This window comes from Vanessa atalanta, chromosome 18, assembly GCF_905147765.1.
Source record: "Vanessa atalanta chromosome 18, ilVanAtal1.2, whole genome shotgun sequence".
Lineage (NCBI taxonomy): Eukaryota > Metazoa > Arthropoda > Insecta > Lepidoptera > Nymphalidae > Vanessa > Vanessa atalanta.
In genome coordinates, this window is record NC_061888.1 from 9,552,079 (window position 1) to 9,571,372 (window position 19,294).

Genomic DNA, 19,294 nt, shown 5'->3' on the forward strand with positions numbered 1-19,294 from the left:
TTATCTTTATCCTACCTGGAAATATAAAACACTAAGTCCACACTTTTTTATCATTTAAATAATCTTCTATTGAGGAATATGTCCTTTTTCTTATTCATAGCTTATGTTAAAATCAACTGTGGTAACTTATTATAGAAACGAATACCATGCCATATTTTGATTCTGCGAAGTCGGAAACTAGGTGATATTACTTCAACTTTCCTCCTCAAAAAAATGGCGAACTAATGGAAGCCAAAGAAAACATATTATCACAACCACGCCTCATCTGACCAAGTTGATAAGAGGTTGCCAAGCAACTGACGGCTTCGTACTGTCGGTCCACCGGAGTTTTAGAGCTATTTACTAAGTAGGATCCTCCGCTGCAGTTTATGTATTTACGTACTTACGCCGAGCGCTCTTTCTTTGCCTTTTAATTTCTGAGTTTCCCAATTTTCCTAAAACTGTACATGGCAATTACTAAAAATGTGCTTGAAACGTGAATTTAAGCATATCCAAGTAAGATTTTTTTATGGCATTGGTTGGCGGACGAGCATATGGGCCACCTGATAGTAAGTGGTCACCACCGCCCATAGACAAAGGCGTTGTAAGAAATATTAACCATTCCTTACATCACCTATGCGCCACCAACCACGGGAACTAAGATGCTATGTTCTTTGTGCCTGTGATTACACTGGCTCACTCACCTTTCTAGCCGAAACACAACAATACAGAGTACTGTTATTTGGGGGTAAAATATCTGATGAGTGGGTGGTACCTACCCAGACGGGCTTGCACAAAGCCCTACCACCAAGTAAAATATGTATATATGTCAATGAAATTATTACAAAAGTGTCTCAAAAATAATCGCGACTTATGTCTTCGAGTAACACAATACTCGAAAAACTCGTGACAAATTAAATAATAACAAAATGTCATCTGCCACGTAAAGCGTAGTATGAAATAACATACTACTTAATTCCTTTCGAATGTTAGGGCAAACCCTGCGAAAGTGTTTTTTCTGGGTCGACTGACGATTTGTAAACTTTGTTGTATTAATAATACGTTTGTGGTCATTATTGTGACCCAGTAGATGACAACTTCTAGAATGTTCCAGTAAAGTTTTTTATTATAACGTGTTTCATAACTAACATAGTTTTTATTGTTAAAATCTGTCAATTGCTGAACGTAGAACTAGATGGCGTTAGTAGAGTCCTTTTAATTTTTCTGCACATATATGGCTGGAACTCTTCAAAATGAGACCTAACCGATTTTTATACGCATCTATCGTCGCATAATCACTGGCACAAAAATCAGCTTACCTTATTAATATATAAGATTTCCCCTGGCTTTGTAGAACTGAGACATAAGGTAATTTAACTCAATACTGTTTCATTTGACCAAATACCAAACAGACGGAAATATAATGAACAGGTCATTCATACATGAAAATTTCGTTTGTTTATAGAACAACCGGCTTCGAGCGTTGAAAAGCCATTATTAACCCAGTTTGGAAGGTCAAAGAAAATATTTTCTATATTTTACTTCTTTGACATGTAAAAAAAAAAATAACAAGTGAGAGACGATACCTATTTTATTTGCGTTGTTATTTGTGCAAATTCACATGTGGAGTACACACGTGAAGTAAACCTTGTTGAAATTAGACATAAGGACATTTTTATTTGCCATTCTTATTTAAAATATATACTTACAATTACGACAGTTACATTATAGTACGAATTAAGTAGCTGTATAACTCTTTGCCTCTAAGTGTTGTAAATTCGAAATCTCTAAATATATTTAAAAAACGATTAAGAACCCATATATTAGAGGATTTCACTGATCTTGTTTAATATCACTACTGTTATTGTTTGTAATATATTAATTGTAGTTGTAATTTTAAAATTTCCTTTGTAAGCGAACTTTGTTCTTTTTGGAAATAAACTTCTTTAAACCTAATTAAGGATGTCAGAAATCGTGTATAATATAAGGAAACAATTACAAGAGATAATACTAAAGTCCATTTCACGAAACGAGCTCCTAGGGGAAATTGCCCTTGTTTGCTCATTGGTTAATGTGAGTGATTTTCATTGGGCAAATAATTTCTTAGGATTGTCTTACATGCCGGATTCACCTCGCTTGTCTCTTGCTGCTTGTATTGACCAATGGGGTGTAAATATTTTGTTCTCTAGTAGTTCGACTCTTAGACTGAACTATAGTTACAATTTCGAAGCTATATTTTTGAAAAAACTTTTTTTTCTATCTATCTTATAGTTAAAAGGTACGATTTATTATAAACTGCTTTCCAGGCATAATTTGTCACCTAGCTGCATGAGCAGCGAGTAATACCTCATTTTAAAGATTTTATTAATAATTTATATTACCAAACCTACGCAGTCGTATATATTATGGCTGTGATCATTACATACCTGTAAATAGGCGTGCCTAAATCTTCTCTGTACCAGAGAACTAGAAGTACTGCGTCATCTTCGTCCTGCGTGGCCACATCACAAGGTAAGTAGACCGGTTCCCCTGCCACCGCTACCACTTGCGTCAACGGCGCTGGAAAGAAAAAAAGAAATAAAAATTGACGAAATTTTAAGCGAGTAATATCTCTACTCTATGGTTTTGCTTTATTTTAAAAAACAATGACACAGAAAACAAGTACACAAGTAAACCAATCAATGAAATTAAAAAAGGCAATTGAGATCCAGTTATACTAGAATCCAATTGTAATAATATTTGATCAAAATATAACGATTGCAATGCAACTAAAAAACAAATAGTCGGGTTAAGTAAAGCCGGTGGTAACGGATATCCGCTTCTTGCTGTCCGGTTATCTGTCCCGTTACCCGGCCCGGATAGGATGAGAAAATATAGTGGAAAGCTGGAGTATCTGTTACTAGGATCGCTTTAATTTATGCAACAGTGAATTCACGTAATGGAAAATTGTTGTTTCTTTTGGGTTAGGTTTTAGAATTCATTGCATGTCCAGGCTATTAATTAAATGATGTCTTTAAAAATGTTCGAAAAATATCGACAAAAATTTTGGTTACCTTTGAAAATCTATTGTTTAAGTTTTAGCTGAATAACTCGGATAGAAAAAAATGTATCTTTTGCGTCAAGTTTGAAAGGCATTACTCGACCAGGCTATTAATTATAAGGTTTTAAAAGTGTAAGAAAACGTCGTCAAAAGTTTTATTTACTCGGACAATCTTCTGACTTTGAATTTGTTTAATATCAGCTCCAGTCAGATTATTGAAAACTTTAGATTTTTGTCAGCAATGTATTATTAAGTAACCTCAAAATATTCACGGTCAAATCATCACATTAAATTAAGTAATTAAGTCTTAAAAAGCCACTGAAAACATAATAATCAAGTTATTTGGTTTATAGAAAAAAAATGTTTGTCAGAAATAAAAAGACAAATTTGCTTCAGAGCCAAAAACAAAAATAATAAAATTTGAGATGCACAAGAACCACTGAGTACTTGAATAGAAAAACTTCCGACGCTGAGTTTCAGTGGCAATTACAATTAAAAATTTGCATAAATATTATATAAAAACTCTATAGAAGCACAAATAAAAACAAGTTTCGTAAGAATAGTTTGTTTTCATATCTAATTAGTTGACAGTCAGAAGGTAAGTGGTCATTACCGCTCATAAATATTAGCACTGTAAGAAATCAACTCATGTGAACTGATCCCTTGTGCCCGCAGTTGCACTGGTTCATTTGCCCTTCAACAGAGAACATCATGTTATTAGGGTATAGCAACAGAATATATGATTAGTGGGTGGTGCTTACTCAAAAGAGTTTGTATAAAGTATATCACAATCAGCCACAATTGATCATTAGTCAAAGAAATTGCGAAAAAAATAATCTAAAATTATCAACGCTCAACCAATATTTAACAATGGATCGCTGTTAACAGCCAAACATCCAAAATTCAATCCAACTGACCATTTGTAGAACTGGGATAACATTTTCGACGTATATTCCCTTGCTATTGGTACACGATGCTGCAGGAAACGCTATTAATTTCCGGACGTCGAGTGTACTGTCCATATCCTGAGTGTATTTCAAGATGTAGTTTTCACTCGTAATGGTCTTACAATTTGTTGACCGACTTCGAAGAAACTCAAACATTCGTTTCTTATTTTATTTTTTTATGTTTGTTCTTCGGCTTCACCTCACTAAACGACGATATATACCAATATTATATCTATACTAATATTATGAAGGTTATGAGTTTGTTTGGTTGGGGAGATTCTACTAGTTCGATTTAAAAAAATATATATATTTATTAGCTGTTTACCCGATGGAATATCCCGTCGGTTAAACATAATTTAGGAATATAATGATTTTTTATCATACTTCATTTAACCTCGATCACACGAATAATTTGTGTAACCTTCCTAACAAAAAAAGTCTTCAATCAATTTACTTATTTATCATTCAGAAATGATAAACCAAAAATAAATAGTTTCAATCTTTTTAAACTCATTTACTAAATTTTATCAATTAAAATACAGATTAAAAAAAATATCTTTTAATATCAATAATCAGATGGCTAAATATTTCAGTCCATGTATTTAATTCGATAAATGATAACACAAATTCGTATATATTATGTTTATCGCTCATGTGAAAAAAAGACGCTAAAATGCTGTAGTAAAATATATTGCACAGAAGCATACAAGCCAACAGAAGCATAATGACCAATTTCCATATTTCTAACTTCAAAAAGGGGAGAACTTCAAAAGAACCTTGATTCATTTTTAAAGCTTTTATAGGATTTCCAAAAAACGCTGTACGGCTGTATTTTGCTCATAAGCAGAAGCCATCGATTTATTTATTTCTAACATCAGAAATGAAGAATTTACGAACAAATTTACATTCTCCATTTAATATCCCTGAGAGATTATTAACACCCTTTTAGATTAATTTTGTAAAATCCTTTCTTAGTGCTCCCACGTTCTATAAGGAAATTTCTGTGAAAAAAAGTATGGGCGTTGTATGACAGAGAGTAATTTTAAAATTTTAGTAAGCAAATTATTTAAAAAGGGTTATAATATAACATCATGCTGCAATCCTCTACTTGGTGGTAGGGCTTTGTGCAAGCCCGTCTAGATACCGATTCTAATGACATATTCTAACGCCAAACAGCAACAACTTAGTATTGTCGTGTTCCGGTTTGAACGGTGAGTGAACCAATGTAACTATAGGCACAAGGAATATAACATTTTAGTTCCCAAGGTTGGTGACAACTTACCAGCAGGTGGACCATATGCCCGTCCACATAACTATATCTTAAAAAAATCCCTACGTGGACTGAGCAGAGTGATACTTGATGCTTAACGCGGATGAACCTTGCATAGAAGCTAGTATTTTTTAAATTTGGAGATTTGATATCGTTGAACGATCACGTCACGTCAAGTCACAAACCCAATTCTCATTATTTTGGAAACATTAGATATCGTATTTATTGGGAAATATTGTAAAAGTTGTCTAATAGTAGCCCGAAGCCTCTTCCGCCTTCATTATAATTAATTACAGAATCCTTTTGACTCATCTGTGCCATATTTTGATAATGATATCCGTATTCTTGCCAAAATATATCGAGCGTTACTCGATAAATGACGTAAATGTAACCAGAATATTTAGTAACGATAGTAGGTAATACTTGACACGTTTAGTAGCAAATAGCATGTTAAAACTTCGTATCTTATATATACTATTGAATCTCAGTTTGGGTCTATTAAGGTAATTGAGTTTTTTTATTGGAAACAACTTGACTTTTTTCGGTCGAGTAGCATTTGCCATTATTAGAGTGATGTAATTAAAATCACATCTATGTTTGCGCACACGTGAACACTATACTGTGTCCTACGTAGCTAACTCTCCCTGGAGTACAATCGCCGTGATCGAAATCGCTTACGAGGACATCACTCAATTTCATAATAATTTCAATACTAAATCACGTTTAACTAATCATTATAATTGCTCTAGTTGTTTCTTATGGCTCCGTGTGGAATTGTCTGCTATATTCTAAAGATATTAAAGTAATAAAAGGTAAATATTCGAATAAATTGTTAAATTTTAGCCAAATTAATTATTAAAGATAGTACAAAACCGTATAGATTTTTAGAAATAAACATCCCCAAACCATATATGAAAACAACTAGATATACAAAAATAAAATCCTATTCACAACAAATAAATTAACATTAAAACAACTATATATATTATTATTAATTTAAACGAAAACCAGATATATTTTAGGTAAAGTTCTAACATAAAATTAACATAATCCCAACAAAGCGTGCAATAGTCGCCCAAAGTTCCGATGGTCTCTCTTAAATATTATGTTAATAACGCTATTATCAAGCGAGCCATTCGTCGTAACACCAAATTGTTTAAAAGCGTTATTATCCTCAAACTGCAAATCCGAATGGGCGGAAAGTAATAAAGATTGGATAGCAAAGCGTTGGGGGTGGGGCTTGGGAATGAAATTTGTGACAAATCGACAATATCTCTTCAAATTTCGGATTTATCATACGAATGAAAAGGAAAGATTTAAAGTTCACCAACTCATCACCAACAATTATGTCGGTAGCTACTATCACCCATATTGCATCAACATTAAATTTTTATGCAATATTAGCTGATACCTATAGCATAAAAAACGTCACTTCCATTTTATTGAAAAAAATAGCTCATGTCATTTCCTGGCTAACAAACTATCTCTAAGTTTAATTTGAATCAGTTTATCGTTTTAAGCATGAAGGCGTAACAGTCAGTTTATTTCTAATAGCATTTATAATTTTAGAAAAAAGAGTGATGTCATCTCCAATCTAAGTGACGTTTGGTAAGTTCATGACTATACAGAGTGTTTATTTTAATAAAATGTAATTAATAATAAAAGAGCCAGAAGAAAGTGTTTACTTCAAGAGACCAGATCTTTTCATCCGATACTGGCCATTCTTACAAAGCTAACTTGAGGTGATCATCAAGCGTAACGTCATAACGTCATAAAAAGTTGAAGCCTTAAAATTTAACATTAAGAACTAAATACTTTAAAATTAATTAATGCAAAGGATGAAATATATAGACAATATAATATAATATGGACACGAAATAGAGATGGAATTAAACCTACTGTTCCTGAGCTAGGTAAAACATAATTTAGACGAAATAGCTCCCCTAAAATAGATGGCATATTTTATGTGTATGAGTGTATGTATGCTAGCGTGCATTACTGAATGACAAATAACTGTGTTGCAGCAGTTTTCCAGTTTTATCAAAATGTACCAATTTATATATTTTTTTTGTATATATAATGTAATTTTCACAATTCTCAGATTATTTAAACATGTAAGCGCTGGACTAAATTTTCTATGGACAATTTTATTTCAAAACACTGTTGTACCTATTAGTTCAGTGCGACAAAGTTGCACTTGTGCCAATTCTACGGCGGAATGTCTGAGAGCCCTTGCCAGCTTTTGGCTGAGTACTGAATTTTTAGTTTAACCGTTGAAGGGTTTTTAACGATGAACTGAAGGTTCTCTGCAACCAATTGTCAGACTGATTCAAATAATTTTCAATTTATGGTATATATGTTTTGTTCAGATTTTTTGGAATAAATAAACCCATACCAACAATCCATTAATATGTATTTATTTCGTATGTATGTTACTGCAACTATATTAGGCAGAATTTGTGCTCCTAATAAATCAATCACAATCTTTAATGTTTTTGTATGCAAACATAAAAACTATACACAGTTTATTATACTTTTCGAGGCTTTACATTAACATTTTAAATGTAACAGACAGTAAATAACCTGCAGCGTGAGGAAGGCACGCCTGTAAAGGGAAGATTTAGGGCTTATTCTACTACGCTGTTTCATTGCAGGTTTCTAGATACACGTGTGGCTGAATTTCATCCATTAGATGCTGGTATTCTGGCGATGCGTTTACAGCTTTAAGAAAATAACGAATGTGAAAACATGGTGAAAACTGGTTCTTGGTCTAGTCATGACCAGCGGCTAACATCTATATGTTCTAAGAATTGGTTCGACTACGCTCTAAGATTTAGCACGAAGTGAATTATGAAAATAAATAAAAAGCATGAAAACATTGTGGTGCTTGCTCTAGTATGGACCAGCGGTTAACAACTATGTACATGAGATGACGTGACACATTATGTAGCAAAAAAAATGCGCGGTACTGTTTAAACGTAAACATTGAGAGATCATCTAACAAACAGTCGGTTCAGTCAACCCTACCCAAATATAATTCATACAGTGCTCGTAACATTATCTGAGACTCAGAAATACCACATGACCTTGTATATCCTTTGGGAAATCTCACTTGTCTCGCTGTGAGATATGACGTGGAGTGTGTTAGGGTGACCATTTAAAATTTTGCAAGCCAGGGCAGTATTATAAAGGTAAATAAATACAAAAAAAATTACACAATATACATTATTTGACTCAATAACAACGGCTCCACTCAAAACAAAAGCGTTTTATACAAAAAATATTGTTTGAAAAGATATCACATCGCTTGAAATAAATAACAGTAGAATACATAAATATCGAAATTAAATTTATTTTTGAGAATTATTAAGATAATTATTAAAATATTTAAATATTTAAAGTCAATATAAAAAGAAGATATATCTCGAAGTTTTGTTTCGAAGTTTATGAATATGAATTAAGGGTAAAATTATATTATCTTGAAATCTGATCATACTTATCAATGACTCTATTATAAACAGGACATGTCCCGCGAGCTATGTTTGGTCACCCTAACTTATATAAAATGTAGATAAAGGACTTGTTTTTACTCGGTTGCGCATGAATGAAGGAAAACTGATTGTATTATTTATATAATATAATAGTCAAAGCCGATTAGCATTGTCTTTAGATTTATTGTGTTCAGGACGTCACCAGTTAACATGATCATTATAACAATTAGTATTTTTTATTGTGTGATATTAGTAATGTGTTGTCTGTTTTTTTTTTCAGGGTCAAGCCACTGAACCGCATTTGATGAAATTCGATATGAAGCAAACTTTAACTCCAAGGACTATTTATGCCTAATTCTTGACGACCAATCTCTAAAACGCGACCGAAGCCGAGTTGAGAACTAGTATTCGATATTTCTATTTGAATGTATAATGCATGTATCTGCAAGTCGTTGACGTAAAAGTGATAGTAAAAGTGAATGTGGGTAGTGTGTAAAGTAATAAAAAGAAAAAGAAAAAGAGGAAATAAAATACGACCTTGCGGTACGCCAGTAAAATGTTTATGCAATTCTAAAATAAATATTTTCAATCGAACTACAGGACTTTTGAACGCATAGAAATAAGGAAAACTATTCCAGAACTAATGTACAAATTATATAATCCAGTAATTTAAGGGCAATATTGTTATGAAATACTATGTTAAACGCTTTAAGAAGTTCGTAAAAATTTTAAGTCATATATAAAATCTGTTATATATGTTAGATAATACTAGTTACATTTTATTTCTATTTTATTTTAATTTAAATAAATATTACCAAACGAATAATATTATTGATAGAATACACAAATAATTATATTGGATTATTGAAAGCTCTTAACATTGCTCGTTGAAAATAATTAGAGAGATGTGGATGTATCTATTGTTAATGACGTTTGCGGTTGTGCAAATTCTACGATTGTTAGTATTAACTACGTTTAAATCTGCTATATTATTATCAAATCGTGTTTTATCGTCATTAAATTTATACAGACCATAACATATTGTGGCTTTTATTTAAATCTGTCAAAATCGAATAAACACACGCCGTAGTTGTGTGTTTTTATGAAATCTGGTCAAAAAATTATATTATCGATTACTGATATATGATAAAGTTTCGTTAAATATTGAAAATATATTAAATGTTGACATTAATTATATTATGATTATCATTACATAGTATAAAACAAAGTCGCTTCCCGCTGTCTGTCCCTATGTATGCTTAGATCTTAAAAACTCCGCAACGGATTTTGATACGGTTTTCTTTTATTGATAGAGTGATTCGAAAGGATGGTTTATATGTAGAACACATGCATTATATATATATTTAGATATACTGATAATTTTTTGCGTTTTTTGCGCTTAGATTGCAAACGCTGGCTGAACCCTACGAAATAGATTAAAATAATGTTCTACAGTATTGTACACCTTAAAACGATCTTCAAAAAAGTCTCTTAGGAATAACCCACATTGCACCCGTGCGAAGCCGGGCTGGTCGCTAGTAATGTAAAATTTGAATTAGAGACGTCGTCTTTTTAGGTTTTAATTTATATTTGAATGATATACCTATTACATATAATAAATATAGGAACTTTACAACGTACCAAAATTTATAGAATTGCCAAAATGTGATGAAATATGATGAGTATATGAGCAGTTCTATTATTGCATTATCAAAGAGATTAAATATATAAATATTCCAAATTTCAATTCAATTAGTTCAAAGTGGTTGTTATGTAAAATTTAGTTGCAAGGTGTGATATAACCACATAATATTAACTAACACATACAGTTGTCAGCTTATAAAAGCGAATGTGATTTGCAAATGAGGTACTAAACAAATAAAGTGAAACTATACAAAATTGACGCGAAAGCGATGAGAAATGTAAAACAGATGTTACAATCAGGAACTCATATTAATAACATTGATATAATTCAATTTCACGTATTTTGTCACTTGTTTCGTATTTCACGCAGGTTCATTTCGAAATTAACTTGAAATTTTCGAAACTTCAACGTAATAATCTTCTGTTACGATAAAGTTTTCAGTTTCAAGACGGAGCTAATTATACCCGAGTCACAGCTTCCCATCGCTTATTGACTTGTATGAAAAGCAATGATATTATATATTTTTTATGATTATTCACGTTGTAAACTAAGACGCTATACCTTATTATAATATACGTAATAGTTTTTTTTATGTTAGTCAAACGTCAAACGCGTAACGTTACCAATGCCCTTAGACATTGGAACCATAAAGAAAATTCTAACGATGTAAGGAAAATTGCATTCTTTAACATTGGCAATTCGCTATCGGATTACGCTTTGGACATAGGATTTTGAATCACTTGTGCTTGTAGTTACACTGAATGACAGAACACAAATTTCCTTTTAAATCAGAACACAAATTACTAAGAATTGCTTTGCGGTAGAATGTGTTATGAGTGGTAGCCCGGACAGGCTTGCACTTTGGTGAAATTTGACTTGATGGTAGGGTTTGCCCTACCACCAAGTAAAATTCATATTTGATGAATGAATGAATGAACATGAATTTTGTACATGTATATGCTCAGACTTTTCGCTATTGATAGAATTTAATACTGTATATTTTTCAATAGTTCGAGTTTAGCTTTGCAAATAGCAGCTCATAAATTTGTCTCGATGAACACGCATGTCTTTGTTACCAACTAAATTTATACTGTTGAGTGTTTGCTTATCGGTCGTTAACTGTTTTGTGTCTGAATAAAGACCGAAATCAATATTCAATACTTAATCATATATTACTTTGTACAATGTATGTTTATATAATACCATCATAGTGAGATGAAAGAGAAGTAGACAGCGTAATACTTTTATTTATGATTAATATATGAATGCATCTTAAATGTAGTGTATCTGTTACTAAAGGTAGGCTGACGATCAATTCTGTTGATAGTGATCACTATCGCCCATAGATATTTGCGCCAATACAATCGCCAACCTTGCGAGCTAAGATGTTATGTATCACCCTATAGTTACAAATTTAAATTATTCAATAAAAAGTCTATATATAGTTATTTTATGAAGAACAATTACCTTTAAAATTATTATAAAAATATATAATCATTTAGCCAGCAACAACTGTTTTAATATATCTCCAAAAAACTGTTGTTAATGATTTAGGTAGTTAGTTAAAATGTTATAAACGACATTACATGACTTTTAAATTTTCAATCTTAATACACTTTCGCTGATCGTGCACAATATTGCTAGACGAAGGCAATAATAATGTTACTTTTTAATATTAAAGATTTACTTTTCGAACTAAAATATTTGTATGATTCATAAATTTTATTCTGATTCATTCATATTCAAATCGTTCTTTATTCCAGTTGGCTTTTACAAGCACTTTTGAATCGTCTATTTACAAGTCTGTCATGGCGGTTTTGCGCGGTGCTGTAACCAGTTTGTACGGGCTCATCGATGTGAATTCTGTCGAGATGAGCTACCGAATAAGTAACTCCTTTAAGCATTTGTCGTGAGACATTCGGTCGAAACGAAATTGCTTTCGCCATATACGGATATTATGTATTAAATAACAATTAAATAAATTAACAACATTTGAAAATTTTTAAAATAATAACAAGAATTAAGTTTAAATAATATTATATCAAGCCATATATAATAGAAAAATTAAATAGAGAATGAGAGAAAAAAGTGAGAAAAAAGAAAGAGGAGGCATAACGCTGTTTTGCTTTAGTGAAGGTTTTAGTCAGTTCACTATACTGTAAGCTGCGTAAAGAGTATAATACTTAACAATATAGATCTTCGTTCCCGAATAAAAATAGCACACCTGACTTGATCTCACCTAAAGATTTAAACGCGGTTCCGAGCTTAAGCAAATACCATTTTACGTGAAAATATCGTATGTCGACATTATACGTCATCCTGCAGTTACGTGATATTACATGATATTGTTGTCTAGAATACAGTAGTAAATAAAATTCACCGCATTTCGTTTTCTAATGAAGCAGCCACATTTCTGCCGTTCTTACTTGCTACTTCGAGAATCCTAGAGTTTTTCGTCATTCCCATAGCGAATACGACTTTAATCTGGCAAAGAATGAGATGCAGAACTAATTCTATTTCATTCTATAGTTGAGGATCTGTATCGGGTGCAACGGCGCGTGACCAATACATTTATTTAGGTGTTTTATTATTATTCAAGTTATTAATCTTCTGACGTTATCAGACATAGCTGTATTTTATACTTACTTTAAATTATTATTTTTTTCATTTTCTAATACAGTTTTTGATATTTGTGATTCTATTCATTATTAACTATGGTTTTGTTTAATTTTATTAACTGCCTGAAATGGAAACTAATTATCATTATTTCTTATACTGCGTAGTAAAAATATGATAAACCAACAAATAAAAATTGGATAACATCACATACATTACTCTGATCCTAATATAAGTAACTAAAGCACTTGTGTTATTAAAAATTATTAAAAATCAGAAGTAACGACGGTACCACAAACAAAAAAAAATTTTCTATGTTTTCTTGGGTCGGAGCCCAAGACAACATAGAAAACTTTTTCTACATCGACTCGGTCGGCAATCGAACCCGGGACCTCGGAGTAGCGTAGCCATGAAAACCGGTGTACACACTACTCGACCACGGAGGTCGTTGTTAATTATAATAACACTACCATACTAAATAGTTCAAACTAAGGAAGGTTTGATCAGGGAGGCAATTCTACCAATATATAACACATATAAAACGATTCCGATTCTATTCACACAAATAAAACTGAGCTTAATCGTAACTGAAGGGCGATTCCACTTATTTATATCGCTTATGATGTGATCCCGATTGTATTCCGAACCAACTTCGAGCGAACCACAAAAGGCTCGTCCTGTTAATAGAATAGGGAAACGGCTGAACGGCAACGAGAATGGAGACTGCTGCCCGTTTGCCACCAATACCATAAAAAAAAAAGAATTGGCGCCCAGGCTGTGGATAATCGTAATGAAATAAATTAAATTTCATATAATTTATTTTATCGTTAATTTGTTTAATTAAAATTGTGGCTGGGATTAATTGACCACGAATAACAACGAAAAACCTTAAAATTTTCAAAGTAATGACAAAACAACTTTGATAATAAATTGACGCGATATCATTGCCCGACATCTTGAATAATCTATGGTATAAATATAAAATGGCGTTTTGAATCACGAAGTTACCGGAACTCTGGAAATCAAATTAATGTGGATAAGTCGTTAAGTCAAATAATGTTGTGTTATTATTATAAATAAAGATAATATTATAAGTGTGACTTTAATATTGCGGAGTTATTTGCATATCACGTAAATTATCATGTAAATCTAAAGTTTTTATCTTTCCTCTTTCCATTGGAATAGGTGAGGTGATTACTTAAAAATCCAAGTTACAAAGAGAGATTATTAAGTTTTAGTAAAAAATATGTAACTCGTTCTTTCAATATCCTCATATAGGATCGGCAAATAAGCTTCTAAATAATAATCGACATTCGATTTTAACAGGCAAAGGAACCAACCTGAAGTATCTACTTAGAAAAAAAAAGTACATAAGAATTATCGATATTAAATATATACAAGTGTATAAATTATGAAAGCGTGGAATGGTGGCAAGAATACTACCAGCATTTCCCCGTTGAATCGCAGTTCCGATTCTCTGGGCAATATACGTACCAGCCCTCCTGTCTCCGATGGAGGCAATAAAACGAGGTGTTATACTTTTAATGAAGCTTTTTGCACTGCTCCAAGGACTACTCACTTACATTAACAGCCTGTAAATTTCCCACAGCTGGGCTAAAGCCTTCTCTCCTTTTGAGGAGAAGGTTTGCGAGTTGGTGGATTCACATGTGGCAGAATTTCGTTGAAATTAGACACATGTAGGTTTCCTCGTAAAGTTTTCCTTCACCGTCGAGCACGAGATGAATTATAAACACAATTTAAGCAAATGAAAATTCAGTGATGCTTGCCTGGGTTTTGAATCCGTAATCATCGGTTAAGATGCACGCGTTCTAACCACTGGGCCATCTCGGCTCACTACTCACTTAGAAAATATTATTTAATAACAATTTCGTTGATTTCAAGTAAGTACCAGCCCCGAATTAGACATTCATACGATGAAACATTAAGGCACTTCACAAAACGTGCACGTGATTTTTTTCAAACACAGTCGCTAATTAAAACTGAATTACGTTTTAATGAAATTAGGAAAATAAGAGAGTGCGACAACAGGAAACCAATTAGAGTAAGTACGTTAATGACTGGCTTAATTTAATTTCATCAACGTTGGTACCATCTTATTGCAGAGGAAAGGTTATTTGAAAGTCAAATGCTTTACGAAGTCAAATCTATCGAGTTACGGTACTTAGAGCTTCATGAATACAATGTTAATGACCTACATAATACATGAACGTGTGTTGGAAAGCAGACTAATTGTTAAACACACTTGCAATCACATCCTGTTACGAGGGAAGGAGGTTCTAATTGAAATAATACGGACAAAATAGGATGGTACTCGTCTTATACTGCTCGAAATCGTTTTATTTTCAGTTCTCAGATTAAAGTATATTGTCATTATTTAATGTAACATTATATTTAATTGACTGTATTTTTTATGCCCATTAATAAATAGTATTGCATATTGGTAAGCTATGGCCTAAGTTTGCTGGTCTGAAGTTATTATTTCCGAGTTTAGTTTTTTTTATGACGTGCCAAATGGACCACAGATGAGCTGAGATGGCGCAGTGGTTGTAACGCGTGTATATTAAGCGATGATTACGGGTTCCAACCCAGGCAAGCACCACTGAATTTTCATGTGCTTAATTTGTGTTTATAAATCATCTCGTACTCGGTGGTGAAGGAAAACACCGTGAGGAAACCTATAAGTGAATTCATCAAACCGCATTGGAGCAGCATGGTGGAATATGCTCCTAACCTTCTCCTCAAATAGGGACAGGAGGCCTTAGCCCAGCAGTGTGAAATTTACAGGCTGTCAATGGGAAGTAATCATCACTGTCCATAGACATTGGCACTATAAGAAATTCAAACCATTTCTTACATTAGCAAAGAGACACCATCCTCGGGAACATGAGATGTTAACATATGTCCCTTGTGCCTTCGATTACACTGGCTTATCCAAAGCTAATCAGATAAAAAATTTGTAAACTTTTATGATATCGGTCAATCGAAATTTTAGACAAAACTGACCGTTTGAAAATAAAAATAAAAAGCATGTAGACCTAGCTGTATGTTTGCTCATATAGTTTGCATATCGATACATTTCGTTTTGTACAACTAATGTATCGAAACGTTTCCAATTGGAACTTCAAAATAGCTAAATCGGTAATAAATGTCTGTTTGGCGGTTGGTGCTGTTCTGAATCGTATTGGTATCTTCAAAACATAATAAAACAAGTTTTCTACTATGGATTTGAAGCGTCTTCTCCTTTTGGGGAGAAGGAATTGTATTTCACTACGCCAAACTAATGCTGGAAAGCCTTGCCATGCTCTTTTGGAAGAGAAATAATCTTATTTCATTACTGGCTCTCATGCCATCTGGCGTAAACCATGAGGCAAATTTTTATCCCACACACGCAGATGTTCTCACGGTGACAAGTTTTGAACCTGCAATGATGAAATTTGGCTATATTGGCCCAAATATAATAAGACAATTGTTATGCCTTAACGACTTAAAAAAATCTACTGCTAATATAATGACTTAACCGATTCAATCCAGGTTAAGCCAGATAAAATCAGTTTTATATGTACGCCATATATTCAGATGAAAATAGCCGTGAAGTTGGAAACACGGGTATTCCTACCCGTTTTCTTATTGGTGCGAAGGAAAAAGTTTTATAGGGCGATGTTAATATGGTAATAATGGGAATCTTGTATGCGGATAGATTTATTTGGGAATGCTTTTTAGATTGGATAATAAAATTGTCGTATTTCGTACTTCCTCAAATTTATACCTGTCTTCTTAAAGGTAAGATCACAATTATTTTTCGTTTTAAATACTGGTACGAGTAAGTAAGCGTAATTAATAAAGTATTTACAATTTCATCAAAAGTTGTGCCATTTCTTATATTTGAACCAAACAAAAAAAATATTTACGTCAAGAAAAAAATATAAAAAATAATTGTAAAGTTTCTTTCACACATTATCACACCACAGCTGTATGTTTAGAGTTCGAAAAGGTGAAGTCATCATTGTAACTATAATAACCCCGAGCCTGCCTTAAAATTAAAAGAAAACACAAACAAACACATACAAGAAAGTTACAAATACATCAACACCATTTACACACTAGTGCAAAAACATCCACACACACCTGAAGTGAATAAAATATAATAAATTCATCGGTTAGAACATTATATGATACCCTATAAAAACAAATCATAATCCTAAACACGTTACCGCGCTGTTATTGTTGTTTACTTGTGAATGGATACACGGAGACCACATTACGTATTCCGGTGGCCTTCTTCCATATTTCTTCATCACACACGATAAATATTTTTCAAATTGTTCTGAATTCGCGCGACCTTTGACAGTGTTTAATGATTTTTAAAGCTAAGCCTCTATGTCAGTCTCAGTTGTTGAAGATTATTATAGATTCTCCTAAAATTGACAATCAAGATTGTATTGGTCTTTGGAAACTGGGAAGGTTATGTCAAAATTCCCGAAATCACAGTTTTCAAAACATACAAATATTAAAAAGAATAATTAATAATAAATACAAATAAATGTGCTTAAAATAAAAATACGAACGTTAATTAATTTGATTAAGAAGTTTCATATTCTATAGACAATCGATTCAGTATGAGTCACGTGTTATAATTCTTTTTTTTATTGATATCGGTAGGCGGACGAGCAAGGTCAACTGACGGTAAGTGGTCACTACCGCCCATAGACAATAGCGCTGTAAGAAATATTAACCATTCCTTACATCACCAATGCGCAACCAACCTCGGGAACTAAGATGTTATGTCCCTTGTGCCCGTAGTGACACTGGCTCACTCACCCTTCAATCCGTAACACAACAATACTGAGTACTGCTGTTTGGCAGTACAATATCTGATGAGTGGGTGGTACCTACCCATACGGGCTTGCACAAAGCCCTACTACCAATTCTGTTGAAATGAGGAAAACTCGCGCACTAATTTCGCCTAATACTAAATTTCAAACGCACATAGCCTAAAAGGGGAGTAGGATTCAGTATATAATATATTATTTATTTAAACATCAGACATTAATATATCCATTTAGCCAATGACAACGCTCGGTTCTAATTAACTCTGACATTAGCTTCTCTTGAATTCAAAGTGGTGTGCAAATGGTGTACTAAATTAGAATGTTAAGTAACATTTAGCGCATTATACAAATAGAGTGTGAACTAAACAAAAAGCAGGTGAATATGTTTGCTATGTAATGGTAATAGACGTTTTGATATTTTAAAATGTAAAATAATGTTATTCATAATGATTGGAGTTAAACGTGTCCTTAATAAGTCCTTAAGTGTTATTAATATACTTATAATAATGCCCCTTATTCTTCAAAACTTTGTAAATAAATTAAAATATGTTCACAAATCAATATTATTTATGATAGAAGTTAGTATATATTGGATTTTTATCTAACTAAGGTGAACGACCTCAGAGAATAATGAAATTGTATTTTCTGAATTAGATTTTGTATTGAAGTCGAAAAAGAATCGAGTTTCTATCAGATAATTTGATTTCAATATTGTATAAAAATACTATTTACTGCTAAACAAAAAAAAGTTTTGAAAAAAGCTTAACTTGATGACAATGATGATGAATATCGCTCGGAATAGTCCTGACGAATCTTCTAGAATTATAATCCTTCATGACGATATCACATTCATATCACGTGCTATCCGAGGCCCAGGATTGTAACCTCCCAGCACATTTGCAGTCTTGCCACTTGAGAAAACCTTGCCAGAAAAGGTAAATGGCGTTTATTAGGGGCTTTATAGACTAGCCAATAAATAAATTCAAATTAGTAAAGACCAAATAAAAGTGAATTGATTTCAATATATCTAAAGGTATAGTCATGATTATATTGGAAGAATTTCAGATAAATTTTGAACATATAGATAAATAATAACTAAACTTAAAAAAAAATATATATTATTTAATGTCTATTTTAGTATATAATCAAATCAAATCAATAATGGAAATTTTAATAAAATAAACGTAATATATAATATGGATATCAAATTGCCTTCTTAGTAGTAAACAAGAATTCGATAAAGATACTTTTAAGAATACCTTTATTGCCAATTATTATGGAAACGATAACAGCCCATAAAAAGTTTTCATCTCTTTGATAAATATTTGGTGAACATAAAGGTTGATAAAGGTTAAGATAGGGAAACAAGATTAATATTGTAAATGTGAACGTAAATCTATTTGTCACTGACACAAATCACAATTAAACGCTAAACTTATCGTAAATTTGATATGGA

At 32.4% G+C, this 19,294-nt stretch overlaps 1 protein-coding gene across 1 annotated transcript in view; it reads right to left on the minus strand.

Annotated features, from left to right (window-relative positions):
• Positions 1 to 19,294, minus strand: part of LOC125070897 (hemicentin-2) — a 220,935-nt gene that overhangs the window by 25,601 nt on the left and 176,040 nt on the right. The window contains exon 2 of the mRNA XM_047680904.1: positions 2,406 to 2,538. Within this exon, the coding sequence (XP_047536860.1) occupies positions 2,406 to 2,538 (133 nt within the window). The remainder of the gene's footprint in view (positions 1 to 2,405; positions 2,539 to 19,294) is intronic.